This window comes from Amblyomma maculatum, chromosome 9, assembly GCF_055883805.1.
Source record: "Amblyomma maculatum isolate TAMU_Amacu chromosome 9, ASM5588380v1, whole genome shotgun sequence".
Taxonomy (NCBI): domain Eukaryota; kingdom Metazoa; phylum Arthropoda; class Arachnida; order Ixodida; family Ixodidae; genus Amblyomma; species Amblyomma maculatum.
Genome location: NC_139352.1, coordinates 18,737,399 through 18,751,140, shown reverse-complemented (window position 1 = coordinate 18,751,140; position 13,742 = coordinate 18,737,399). Strand labels below are relative to the sequence as shown.

At 47.2% G+C, this 13,742-nt stretch overlaps 1 protein-coding gene across 1 annotated transcript in view; it reads left to right on the top strand.

Annotated features, from left to right (window-relative positions):
• Positions 1-2,055: 2,055 nt before the first annotated feature.
• LOC146178496 (immunomodulatory peroxidase-like) overlaps positions 2,056-13,742 on the top strand; it is a 29,689-nt gene continuing 18,002 nt past the window's right edge. Inside the window, exons 1-6 of the mRNA XM_084579985.1 lie at positions 2,056-2,102; positions 2,755-2,921; positions 3,881-4,028; positions 9,011-9,243; positions 11,253-11,447; positions 12,113-12,247. Coding sequence (XP_084436111.1) covers positions 2,056-2,102; positions 2,755-2,921; positions 3,881-4,028; positions 9,011-9,243; positions 11,253-11,447; positions 12,113-12,247 — 925 coding nt within the window. The remainder of the gene's footprint in view (positions 2,103-2,754; positions 2,922-3,880; positions 4,029-9,010; positions 9,244-11,252; positions 11,448-12,112; positions 12,248-13,742) is intronic.

The following is a 13,742-nucleotide window of genomic DNA, read 5'->3' as shown; positions in this document are numbered from 1 at the left end:
AGAAGGAGGACGCTCAGTTACCGGCAGCTAATACTTTCGCTCCACATTCGACTCAGCTGCATTTGGTTTGGTGTGGTAAAACTTTATTTCCCACAGTAGGGGTCCTGGAGGACACTCGGCTTGGCGCCAGGTGTAGAGGGCAGCTCCCACGTCGGCACAGAGAGCCCGAAGCTCTCCGCCACCGCGCGGGCCTCCTGGACAGCCCGAAGCTGATCATGTAGTGAAGAACTTTTTAAAACTTTGTCCCAACGTTCCTTGTTCATTGCGTAGGCGTTGCTCGATGCCCAACCACACAGCATATGGTTTAAGTCTACACGGTCACTGCACCGTTCACACACATGTTGTCCGTCGTAGTCTGGGTCGATGTGCTTCATGCGCCAGGGGTTGGGGTATGAGTTCGTTTGGAGCAAGGGTAACGTGACTGATTGGCTGCGGGATAATTTCTTATCCGGGAGGGGAAATGCTCGTCTGCCTAGATAAAAGTGCTTAGTGAGCTCGTTGTACGTGAATAATTGATCTCTGTACTCGATATGTGGAGTAGCAGGGGAAACCGGAGGGACGCGGTCGATGAGTCCTCACGCCGCCTCGTGTGCGATCTCATTGAGATTCCGCAGGCCGCCCCCTAAGCTGCCCATGTGTGCCGGGAACTATACGATGGAGTGATCGGTGATGTTACTTCCGCCTAAGATCCGTAGCGTCGTCTTGTCTATCACGCCCTTGGCGAAAGCTCAAGTGGCAGCTCCAGAGTCGTTGTATACAGTTGTGAAGTCCGAGTCCTTTACCTTCTCATTTATATGTGGGCTGGTAGCTTACGCTCTCGCGTCATACTCTTAAAGGATGAGCTTAAGTGTCCCCAATAATGTAGCACCTTGCACTGGTAGGGCGTGATAGGCGGGGAATAATGTAGCAGGCAAAAGAAGCTTCCGCCATTGCTATCGCAATTCAACTATTATTAACCAGAGTTGAGCCACAACAAATTTTTGTTTATCGCTCTCTGCCATATTTCCGGTCAATTCCGTATTCAGAGCGGAAGCCCTAATCTCCGGGATGCAACTCCTGAGCTCGCCGGGTGTAGGCGAATGACGATGGGCTATTAACGATGCTACACATCGTATTCTTCTTCTCCTTGAGCCTCTGTGTGGGGATAAATATACTTTAGTACGAACCTCCCGAGCTCGCCGCCTTCAAGGCATTGTTGGGTCATATTAGAACTTAATCTTTTTTGTGGGGATTTAGTTAATCCGAGTGAACTGCTATCACATTAAACAAAACCTTGATGTGGTTTAGCTCCGGTTAAACATGGATGGAAGCTTTGCCTGCTATATTATTCTCCTGTCATGCCCTATCAATGTAAGACACTACATTACCACGTTAAGGTCAAGGCCATGCGCGGTGACGTCAGCGTGACGTGTAAGTAGAGGGCGTAGAAGGGCGATACGTGGCTCGCGCAGGAATTCTTCAACGTTCACGACAGTGTGTGCAAAACAAAGCATCTGAAGAAACTAGGCAAAACCGTCGTTGACACTTAAAATTCACCTGAAATGCGGACAACTGTCGCACCGGTGTTCCTCATATAACATTTACTGCGATGAAAACGGGTTTCGGTAGTTTTCGGTAGATAAGCCGAACTTTCGGTTAATTCGAACATTGTTCCAGTCCCTTGAAGGCCGAATTAACGAGAGTTTACTGTATTAAGCCCAGGCCAAGGTGTTTTGTGCCTCTTTCACGGTGCGCTGACATCGCTCCCGCGTTCAGGTAAATTTGACATTAAAACATCGCGGCAGCCAGTTTAGAGCAGTTTGGAGATTTGGTTTTTTGGTTTGGTAAAACTTTATTTCCCACAGTAGGGGTCCTGGAGGACACTCCGCTAAGCGTCATGTGTAGAGGGCAGCTCCCACGTCGGCACAGAGAGCCCGAAGCTCTGAATTATTGCGTTTTGGAGCAGTATAGTGCAGGGAAAGCAGTTTGGGGCAGGATGGAACAAATGAAACGCAAATTCCATTCTTTAAAGTAACCAGCCGAAAAACCAGGCTGCGTGGATTTCGCAGTCCCGCGATGCGGGTGATGGAGTACGCCTGGGCGTCGCGCTTGGGAGAATCAACGTCGGCGTCGACCAGACTAAGTTGTTTTGCCCGTTGACGAGCGTGAACCCTATAGGCAATGTAGCAACAACTAGACGCGAGGAAAGAGTGACACAGGCGATAAGGCATAAAAAGCGGACCTTGAACTCACTAAACTGCGCTCTCGGGTGAAGTTCGTGCTAGCAACGCTGCGCTAGAGTGTAGGAACTCGAGAAAGTGCCAGCACAGAGCAGCCGCTGCCGCCACACAGACGCTGAGCGAAGCCAACTGTATAACTATGCCGTTGCCTATACCTTGGCCCCCTTACTTTTTATGCGTATCCTTCCTTGAATATTTTTTGTCCATCCTGTTTTTACCGCCCTTCTCTCCTTATCAGCTTTTTATGCGCAGTCGCATGGTTATTCCTGGGTTTATGCAATACAGCGGTTATATCATGGAAATATTCCTACACTTAAATAAACAGCTTTTTCTGTATTTCTTTCACCGAAAATACACTAAAGTTAAAGTCAGCGACAGAGCAGAATAGATTAGAAAGTACAGAGGTTTTGTAAACGTTTTCTAGATTTATTTTTTTTCACAGGGGTTTCACTATATTAGGGCAAGAAAATATATCAAGGCTGTACGAATTAAATAACACTGTTTCATGATTTCTGGTTGCTCCTAAACGTCGCAGGGTGCTCTTTCTCGGCCTTCTGTACATGACTTCCGTGTACCCAAAGAATGAAGCAGCTCGAATCTCAAACGAGGAGCTCGACAGACTGGCCGAGGATGCCTTGGAAGCTCTGAAGAGCAAATTGGACGCCATACGTGAAGATGAGCTCTCCGAGCGACTGGAAAGGGGTATGTAAATTAATAAAGAGATCTATGCAGCCATTAATTACCTCGCTTAAAATTTCAACCTGACTGACCGTTGCAATGTGCGTGCGAGCTCTGGTAAGCGACATGGCTCTGTAGTGGTGGTAGAGTAACTGTCGCGTTCCGTTCCGCTAAAAAAAAAACAATCAGGGGTGTTGATCCGCGCCCACTATTGTAGTTTTGGCAAATGCGGATTGCGAAAATGAGCAAAAATCTGATTTGATTGAATTTGAAGTGCCACATCAATTATCATAATTTAGTAAGTGTGTGCGTGTTAAACTAGAAGATAATTTATTACAAAGGCACGCAGCTGTAAGATTTAAAATTTTGCGACACAATCTTGCTGAATGCGATTCTATTCACATAAAAGCGTCATCTCACTACGCTATGCACAATTCCTGGTAGAAAGAGGGAGAGAAGATGATCTCACAGTACGAAATATCCGAACAAAGGTTGAGCGGGACCATCAGTTCGCAAGCCAACGTGTGGACAATACTAATACAATACAAATACTAATACAAAGTATTAGTCACCTAGGTGACTAAAGAAGGCAAGTCTACTGGTCGAAACGTTAGTTTGGCTTGAGAACTGAAGCTCCCGCTCAACTGTTGTTAAGTTCTCTTACAATCCTTACGGCTGAGCCACTTATATTCGCATGACTTCATGTATTAACGAAGTTATCTGTCATTGCTGTTTAATTTTTGCCTACAGCCCGTGAAATTGCTAAGCGTAAAATGTATGTGTGTAGTATATGCTCGACCACAATGGCCTCTGGCAGTTCCGTCCTTTCATTGATCCAGCAATCATTTTTAATTTATTTCAATAAACCTACCAGGAGTCTACACTAGCCATAGCCTTTAAACCCAACCAAAAGGAGCATGGCGATACATAATGATGTACTTTTGCATACTCAAAAGAGCTGCGTCCCTCAAATCTCTCCTCAGCTCCACACCGCACTGCTCGGTCAGCGACGTCCTCGGGCTGCCCCTTTGCTTCAAGGCAGCGCCGCAGCTTTGACTCCCTCGGAGAACAAGAGCGCAACACGAAGGTGGCGGCCGTTTACGAAGAAACAACGCGAGAATTACTCGCGACGTGAGTATACAGTGCCACATTGTTAAGAACTGCTACATTACCATTGTGCTAGACAATCTGTATTAAGCAGCCACATTGCTGGCCTCGGTCAACTCAAAAACCGGCGTCGGGTTTGTCGTCGACGTCTTTGGTGTTGCCTCTGATTAGCAGTTCCTCCACATTAACGGCAGTGTTATTTGGGAGCTGTGGACAGATGGTGTGTGGGAAGGTAGCGATGTAAAGATGGCGTACCTGGAGGGTAGCAACAGTGGGCATTGAAGCTAGTAATGAAGTGCGCCGCACATAGAGGTCTGCTCTTGAACAAAGAAACGCCACGTCTATTTTCTTCTTCCGCGAAAGCTCCACTTTACTAGCTGTAGGGGAAAGCTTCCGCAGTAACAGCAATGGACGAGGCAATATTCCAATTATTGTAATCAACAAAAATAAAGTTGTTGGGCGATGCAATTACTGTACCAGCTGGATATTGAAGCGAGTTTGGAGTTTGGGATATGGAAGCGAGTTTGGAATAAACTGCATTGCAGTACCACGCTTTCACAGTTTTTGATAAGAAACGCCTCGGATGTAAACGGAAGAAATGACATGAGTTCAAGTAACAGGTTCCTCTTTCGGTTGTTTCAACACGAAGCGCTCGCTTCTGGTGGCTGCACAATATAATTCAGCCTAAGCTCGCATAACATCCACCAATGTTTCTCTCGGCTGTGCATAAGGGGAGCGTCGTCAGTGAGTTTTGCGGTAATGAATGAATATGAGTCTTTTTATAAGAATAGACGTCGGTACGCAATTGCACAATAAAATAAAATACCTCCTCACATCATGTGCCGAAACATATATTATTCATCCGGCCTGAGCCAAATGAAAAACACAGTGGAGGCCCCCAAGGCTGCTGAATCTATACGGACACCTTATCTAGAAAAGCCCTTCTGCTCTTAGGTGCATTAAATGCACTACTACTGCTAATGAAAATTACTACCAAAGAAAATCGCAGCCACTACTTCATCACAAGAAAGATTGAAGCGTTTGCTGGTCGTTTGCTTCTAGATAAACATTTTTACAGCCTAGAATATTTTCGTTTCTGTTGGTAAGTGCAAGATGTCTTCAATTACATTATCACGTAATCAAAATGTGCCAGAACTAGCTATGACTGCAGGCGACAGTGAAGCTATTGAAATGCTTGCATTTGCGGTGTTCCCCACGTGAAAGGCATATCCGCCTTAGTAAGAAGTGCAAGGGAGCGGCTGTTTTCGGAAATTTTTTCACGCAACACCAGTAACACGTATCTAATTCAACAAAGTGGCAAACTTCTCTCTGGTCCCGCGGTGTCGGAAAATTGACCATGGCAACTGTTTTTTTCAGCATCCGCTAGATCTCTTGGCTGATTCACAACATGGCCTAAAATATTCAGCTATTCGTATGTGAAATGGCATTTCTCGGTTTTCAGGGTGAGGCCCGATCATTGGATGGCTTGCGTCTAGGCGACGAATGTACTCATCGAAATTCGGGACAAATGCAATCACGTCGTCCAAAGTGTAAACGTCTTCCACTTCAACTCTGCGAGGATGGTGTCCATGAATCTCTGAGAGCTTGCGGGCATGACATGGAACTAAAATACAATGACATGGAACTCGTATAGCCCGTCGGGTGTACTGATCGAAAGCCGTCTTTTCACGATCTCTGTCGAATTCTACCCGCCAGTATCCAGACTTGAGATCCATGGAGAAGTGTCTGGTTGGTGTTGCACAGGCAGTCTAAGGCGTCGTCGATTCTGGGAAAGGGGTAAACATCTCTTTTTGGTAATGTTGTTCAGCCGACGATAGCCGACGCAAAAAAGAGTCTGCCGTCTTTTTTATTGACAAGTACCACAGGTGGAGCCTCGCTTCGTGAAGGTCGAATGAAATCATTTTCGAGCATTGATTTGACTTGTACTCTGATAGCAGTAAGTCCTTTTGTGAAAACCTCATAAGACGACTCATGGAGTAGTCGAACCGCTTCGTCTGTAATGACACGGTGCTTTGCAAGATGGGTTCGACCGACACGTGACGATGTCGCAAATGCAGTAGAGTAATGACTGAGCAGGTTTCGTGATTTTTCTTGATGCTTTGGAGGCAATGCCGGCTGTGCGTCGTACATCGGTGCTGTGTGCGTAGAATTCAGTTGCCGAAGCGCTGGTTAAACTGCGTGCACAACTCGTGTCCGTTATGGCGTCGACATATGCCACAGTTGTCCCTTTGTTTAGATGTTGATGTTCGTTACTGATGGTCGTGACAAGAACCTTCGTTCTGATGTTTGTGAGAAGAACGTCAACTTTGCCATTTTCAAAGGAAATAACTGACCTGGCAACTGATATCCCTCTTTCTATAAGCAGTTTCTGTTTGGTCTCGATGACACCTTCAGATGTTTGAATTGATAGGAAACCCACAATCACCATTATGTTTGAGCTTCACACCACACACACACATGGTCATCAACAATGTGAAGCGAAGCCGGGATATGCTATTGCCTTCGATGACATTCTAAATCAAAACTCTTACCGACTTATTCCACAAATCGATAATCGTGCCGTTTTCTACTAAGAAGTTCATACTGAGAATAACATCTCGGGAACACATGTGCTAACACGAAGAAGGTCGCTAGAAAGGTTTGCCCTTGTACAATGATCATCAACGTGCACCCTCCCGTGAGCATAATTAATTCCCTCTACGGGTGCGTATTTGCGGACCATCCCATGCTCTTGTAACCTTCTTGAGAGCTGCTGCGAACTGTCCACTCAAAATTGAATAATCGGCACCAGTGTCGACTAGAGCAGTGATGTCTCTGCCATCGACGGAGATTTGTATAGGTCTGCAGTTTGTGGCTTCGGGCACCGGCCGTTTTGAGGCGTCCGGTCTCGGATTCGGTGCTCTGAAGGAGTGGTGCATCGGAGGTTGGTGTCCTGGTTACTTTGAGGATCGGCGGGTTATTTCGATGTCGGTTCGGCTGATATTCATGTGCTATAAATTGTTGTGTGCGGCGAAGAAGAACGGTCGTGCGGCTGTGGAAGATCTTCAAGTTTTCGTACTTGAGCAGCCGCACCTCCAGAGCTGCTGTGTCTAGTGTATCCTGCGGGGACTTCGGGGTTGCTCTTGGAGCCCAGGAGAGCTGTCCCTACGAGGCGTATAGCGATCGGAAGCGGCTTAGGTCTGGATCGGCATGCAATATGTATTCTGAAACTTCGCGTGACCGCTGTCCAGGCAACGGACGACGGGCATTTGAAGGGAACTCATGGAGGTCGTATTCTCTGTAGAGACAGCGGCGACAGATGTGTCCAGCTTCCCCGCAATGATAGTACAACGTCTGGTGTTCATGGGTTCACCAGACATCGGTCCTTTGAAAGTCGCGGTGGTGTGCGTTTGGTCGGGAAGACACACGGGTGACCAGTGCGCGTGGCTAGTAGGGCGATGTCAAAGGCGGCGCGTAGAGCTTGGTAACCGCGGCCTAACTCAAGGTCTGGGGCGGTAGTGTGGCTGTGACGGGTGTGGACATACCCAGTGCCTTTGTAGATAATATCAGAAATCGTGGCGACCTGTGGCTGTGGTGGGATCGGAAGGTATTCAGCCACCTCTTTCCGGACTATCGCCCGGATCTTATCACGCAACAGGTCTGTGAAAAATCACATGACTTCACTGGCACTGGCGGCGGTCATGGGCAAAGTAGTGCGCTGCCACTGCCTGGCGCGCATGTCAAGTGCCTTTTCAATGATGGTTGCTTCTTTGATAAATTCGCCTACTGTCGCTTGTGGGCTTCGCACTAGGCCGAAAAACAACTCCTTGAACACCTTTCATCAAAAGGCGTGCTTTCTTATCTTCTGACGTGGTCGGGTCCGCGCGAAAGAAGAGTCGCTTCATCTCTTCGGCGTAGACCGTTTCGCTTTCATTCAGATGTATTCGGCAATTTAAAAGCAGTTCAGCTTTTTCCTTGCGAAGTGTGCTGGTGAACGTGCGCAATAATTCCGCTTTGAATGTGTCCCATGTTCGGAGTCCGGATTCGTACATGATTCTCAAAACATGTCCTCGCAGAATCTTCAAGTGAAATATATCGCGCAGCTCGGAGTCAGCGCTCCAGGAGTCGAAGACGACCCCCCGGTTGAACTGCTCCAGCCACTCCTTGGCGTCCACATAAAGCAGGTCGTGGAAACGTGATGGATCCCACTGGTGGTGGAGCAGGAGAGGGGTTTTCGATACCGACGGTTTCACTGCACTTACACCAACGTTTCTTGTTAGCTTGCGGTCAGGGAGAGAACCGCACTCGGGAGGCAGACCTTACAGTCTCATTCTTTGCTTACCTTGCAGTCGTTGACTGCTCTGATGCACTGGGGTCTCTATCTCAGGGGTGAGTCCTGGGCTTATGTCCAGGCTTGTAGGGTGCGTCCGGTGCATGAAAGTGGTACCCCGCGCCTCCGTCAAATGTAGCGTATACGAGGACCATCGCAGTTGCACCCGAGACAAGGTTCAGTAAGTACTTTCGAGCTCTGTAGTTGTTTTTGTTGTTCTCCTCTAAATTGATAGCTCCGTCTTGGAACTGTCGCGCTTCTACTTTTTACGCACCTGTAGACGTCGTCGTTCTTAGCGCTTGCTACAATATCAGCTTAAGAAATATTTCCATTTTTTTTTAACATGTTCTCATTTCTCGGTCGTTTATTTACTGCGTACGTTCCACAAGAGCAAAGGTGCCGCTTTGTTTTGGAACAAATATCACTTGTCTGTGATGTGACTGTATTAACTTCGCCCATCCTTCTCTTACAGCTTTTATTTCCACACATCCATTTCCCCCAGTGCAGGGAAGCAAACCGGTTTCTTTTACGGGTTAACCTCCCTGCCTTTCCTCCTCATCTTCTTTCGCCTCCTCCTCCTCTAAACTACGGGTAAATTAATAATCTCGACTAAGGAACCATGTATTCCTTTCATTTTTACGTGAGCCGGGCATTCTTGTTCTCTAACCCCCTCTAGCTTAGGTAGAGACGCAAGGACAAGTGCGGATGCGTTAGAGCTTATCAACAGGAGGCTCCAGAAAAGGGAAGCCAACAGCGCTCGCGGCACCTGCCCCGTTCCAGTACCAACTTCCTGCGATCCGTCCAAGCCGTACAGAGAATTCGACGGAAGCTGCAATAACCTGGACCATCCACAGTGGGGACAGGCGTACTCCTGCGAGCGAAGACTGCTGCCCGCTGCCTACTATGATGGTAAGTCAGAGCGGCCGGCGCTTCGTAGCCTCAAAGGGACGCTATGAAGAAAAACTGGAGGTGGCCTCTATAGTTATCCACCGCGTTATAATTTCAGGCCGAAAACTCTGATGACGTCAAGGATTATTTCGTACGTGCATCCCTGCTGCTAGAACCGAGCGCCTACCTCTTCTCCACAGTGAACAATTATAGTCATCCTCATTTTTAATACGAAAGCATTTGTTGTCTCATGAATGGTGTAGACAGGAAATGTGGATAGAGTGTGTCGGCACGAACTGTCAGTTCAAGAAAGACATCGCTGTACGACTAAAGTTTCGAAGCCGTACAAGAACGTACAGATTAGCTTCCCTGGCCAGGCGCAAGAGCTTTTGCATAACTGCAAAATGCTTTCACGCTGTGCAGCAAACATCGTCGTCTTCATCAAGTTCCAACTGCAACACACTCTCTCGTTGCGCAGTGAACATCGCTGTCTTAAAGTTCCACCCTCCTTGCTTCTTTAACCTAGGTAAAAACGCCACATAGGCCATATAACCGAGTGCAGCCGAGGTCCGCTAGCGTAGTTTCAGATTAATCCGCCAGACATTCCATTTAGGAAACTCGGATTTGTAATGCAGTTATTCAGTGAAAAATTCGAGAGCACTTTGGCGACTAAAGTGATGAAAGGCGAAAGCCTGAGTGCTGCATTCTGCTACGCGACTGTTGTACGTACAGCGATGAATGCTGCTACGAGTGAAGCAAGCGACTATTCTCACATTCTGTGAGTGCATTATTCAGTGAATTCTGCTCGGCAGCGAAGAGATCGCGCTCCTTGTATCTTTGTAGTTGTTGATAATAATAATAATGATAATAATAATAATAATAATTATAATAATAATAATAATTGGTTCACAGAAAGGCGCAGTATCTGTCACACTTGTAGCTGTGGACACCTGAACCGCGCCGTAGGGTAATGGAGGAAGGTGGGAGTGAAAGTGGATAGAGAGAAAGAGGAGCCGCAGTGGAGGGCTACGGAGTAATTTCGACCACCTGGGGATCTTTAACGTGCGCTGACATCGCACAGCACACGGACGCCACTTCGTTTCGCCTCCATCGAAACGCAGCCACCGAGGTCGGTTTCGAACCCGGGAATTCCGGACAGTAATCGGGCCTCTTACCACTGTACCACCCCGGCGGGGCTCTGTTCTACGTTTACTGTTCTGTGGTTGATTTCACCTGTTCTACGTTTACTGTTCTGTGGTTGATTTCACCTGGTGCGCGGCATTAATTAGTAATTAATTAATTACACAACTGGCATTATTTAGTAATTAATTATTATTTAGACAGTAACGGGAAATTAGTGATAATAACTATTTAGTTATTTATTAATTAAATGTGTGTAATTCATTCGTAATTAGTAATTAGTGGTTAACTGATTATTTATTGATTAGTAATTGATCATTGATTGGCATATGGCCATATAAGCCACGCATTCGCGCATACTGTGGTGGTGCTCTGTGATATTTGGAGACCTCCATGACGTCATCCCGTCTCAACCGATCACAGCCACCGCAAAAGCGTGACACTTTTGCTGACGACAACGATGAGGCAATAAAGGCTTTCGCCCCAATACCTTAGCGGAATTTCTTGTCGAGCCAGCTGCTATGGAACTCAGAGGCAGGTTTTAGGGAAAAGCCCTCTCTAAAGAAAGTTTTCATTCCTTTTTTTGAGAAGCACATTTTTCATTCTGTCATTGAGGCCTGGGAGAACTCTTACGAGGATTGCGAAGATAGTAATGCATATGCTAAGTATGCGATGATAATACACTAAATAAGCGAAATTTATTTTGAAATAGAATATCAATTGGCAGCACAGTTCTACTTGTCATTCGTGTGGGTCGTTTAAATCCGTTCCTTTTGCCCGGCTCACCCTTACAGAACCGAAACGTCGTAAAGAACTTGTTCATTTTGTCATCTGCCTCGTAAGTGAGCGCTATGAGTTGAGCGCTACTAAGCGTTTCTATACATCTGCAGGAGTCAGTGAGCCCAGAGTGGGAAGAAGCGGTCGTCCGCTGCCCAGCACAAGGCTGATCTCGTACAAGGTGCACCCGGAGAAGGATGTACCGGACCGGAAACTCAGCCACCTCACCATGGCGTTTGGGCAGTTTCTCGACCATGACATAGCTTTCGTGCCCACGAACACGCTACCCCCTCTCGAGACGTATCTGGGTACGCATGCTGCGCCTACACGAGCGACATGTATTTAAATCAATCATAAAAGCACCACAATCATTCACCATAGTGAATTCGTTCACACTACGTGTCTAGCAGGAGGAAGTGCACCAACACTGTTCGTCTACGGTCTCTGTCGTGTGGAGAGCTCCTTTTTTACCGAGAGCTTAGCAATTACAGCCACCTACAATTATTTGTCACTTCTTGCGGCATTTGTTTTGTCTTGTTATTTAACCTTACTTGAAAGCACTCACTGGTAATCTGCTCTCCGCGTTTCTCTTCTCGCGCCCATTTCTCCTTTTTGGGTTTATGGCATCATTCACACAGAACGTCCATAGGTAAATATAAAGGTGCCTTTAGCTGGGAAAGTGAAGGGAGCATTAGGAAATATAAAAATTATAGGGTCTCTTACATGTCTCTTAAGAGGAGAATGGCGAAAGTCTACCCTTCCTCTCATTTCATTTTCCTCTCAACGTTCGCCATCATATCAGTGTCAGGGGCATGCGAGGTTAGCAGGGTTTCTGTTAAAGCTATGATTCCCGCGGAACACGTGTCGATAGCCGATGACAACGATTACACGCATTAGCCAAACTTCGCTTACAGGTATGCTCTGAAAATGAAATCCTGCCGTGTATGAATGTTCTCATTCCTTTCCACCACAGGCGCCCAGAACGGCTTTTCAAACGGTACCATGTCCTTGAACATAGAAGTACCATCCAACGACCCCTTCTACTCCCAGTTCAAGAACACGTCGCTGTTCTTTCTGCGCTCCCTTCCCTGCTGCCACTGCCACCTGGGTGAGTTTACTCTCTCTCTCTCTCTCTCTCTCTCTCTCTCTCTGACGTCACACGATCCTCGCGAGCAACGGACATAAAAGACAATGCAACCCAATTTCACACTGTGCAGAGTAGTCTTCCACACCCGAATGCGAATGGTCAGCGACGAGAGGCAACAGATGCTCATACGTGAAGTGATTCCCCTATGGCATAAATAAAGCTGTAACCATAGAGCAAACTACTATGCGCAAAAGCCATGTCTTTATTTTCAAGCCGAACCTAAGCGTAGCCATGCAGATTGCTCTCGCGTAACTCCAGGTTTAACCACAAGCTAAACCACAGCTAATTTTCAATAATATTTTTATTTTCTTGTTCTTATATTTGTTTTTAATTGGGAACACTTCCTTTTTATTTATATTGTGAGCCCGAATTTCCACCTGTTTCACCTGTATACATACGCATCATCGAGTGTTGGAGGATTACAACGACGATGCAACTGCCGGTCATTAGGCCACCATAAGACGCACGACCCTATAAAAAACCGCTACATCTGGTCCGAGATTTCTAACAGCGTCGCCAAATACATCTCATTCTGTGCGTCTTGGTAGCATCGTAAGCGGTCAACATCTTTTCCTGCTGGCCCCCTGTAACTTCTTCCTTGTCCATCTGTGCCTTTTAATTCTGTCGCCATTGACTTATGCGGCCCCCTACCTCTCACGCCTGCCGGTCACCGTTGGGTTATAACCGCCATTGACCACCTGACACGATACGCCGAAACAGCCCTTCTTCGCTCCGGTACCGCTTCTAAAGTTGCCGAGTTTTTCCTGCGGGCGATCGTCTTGCACCATGGTGCTCCCCATATCCTGATAGCGACCGTGGAAAGACATCTCTTTCTCAAGCCCTGGCGGAAGTACTCCGCGCTGCCAACACCATACACAAGACATCTTATCATCATCCTCAGACCAATGACCTCATCGAGCGCTTTCACAGCGCCTTGTCCGACATTGTTTCCATGTTCGTCAGTCCTGACCATAGGAACTGGAACACTATTTTGCCTTTTGTTACCTATGCCTATAATTCCGCTATCAACGCATCACTGGCTACAGCCCTGTCCTCTTAGCTTATGGCAGTGCACTACTCGATACCACCTCCTTATCTGCTCTTACCTCCCCTATGTGCATCGTTGAGCGACCAGTTTGCTACACGTATAGCCCGTGACCGACAAATTTGCTGGCCGCAACACTGAAGCCGCCCAGCAAGATCGTAACACTGCTATGACCAGCACCACCGCACTGTCGCCTTTTCATCCGGTGATAAAGGGACGCCAGTCCACACTCCTGGATTGTGCGAGAAGCTTCTCCTCCGCTACATCGGCCCTTACTCCGTGCTCCAGCAAACACATCCCGTGACTGCCATGTTGTCCCATCGCATACCTTTGCCGATCGGAATCGGCGTTTAGAAGTTGTTCCCGTTTCGCTCATGAAGCCGTACACCCGCCTACCCGCTTCCATCTGAA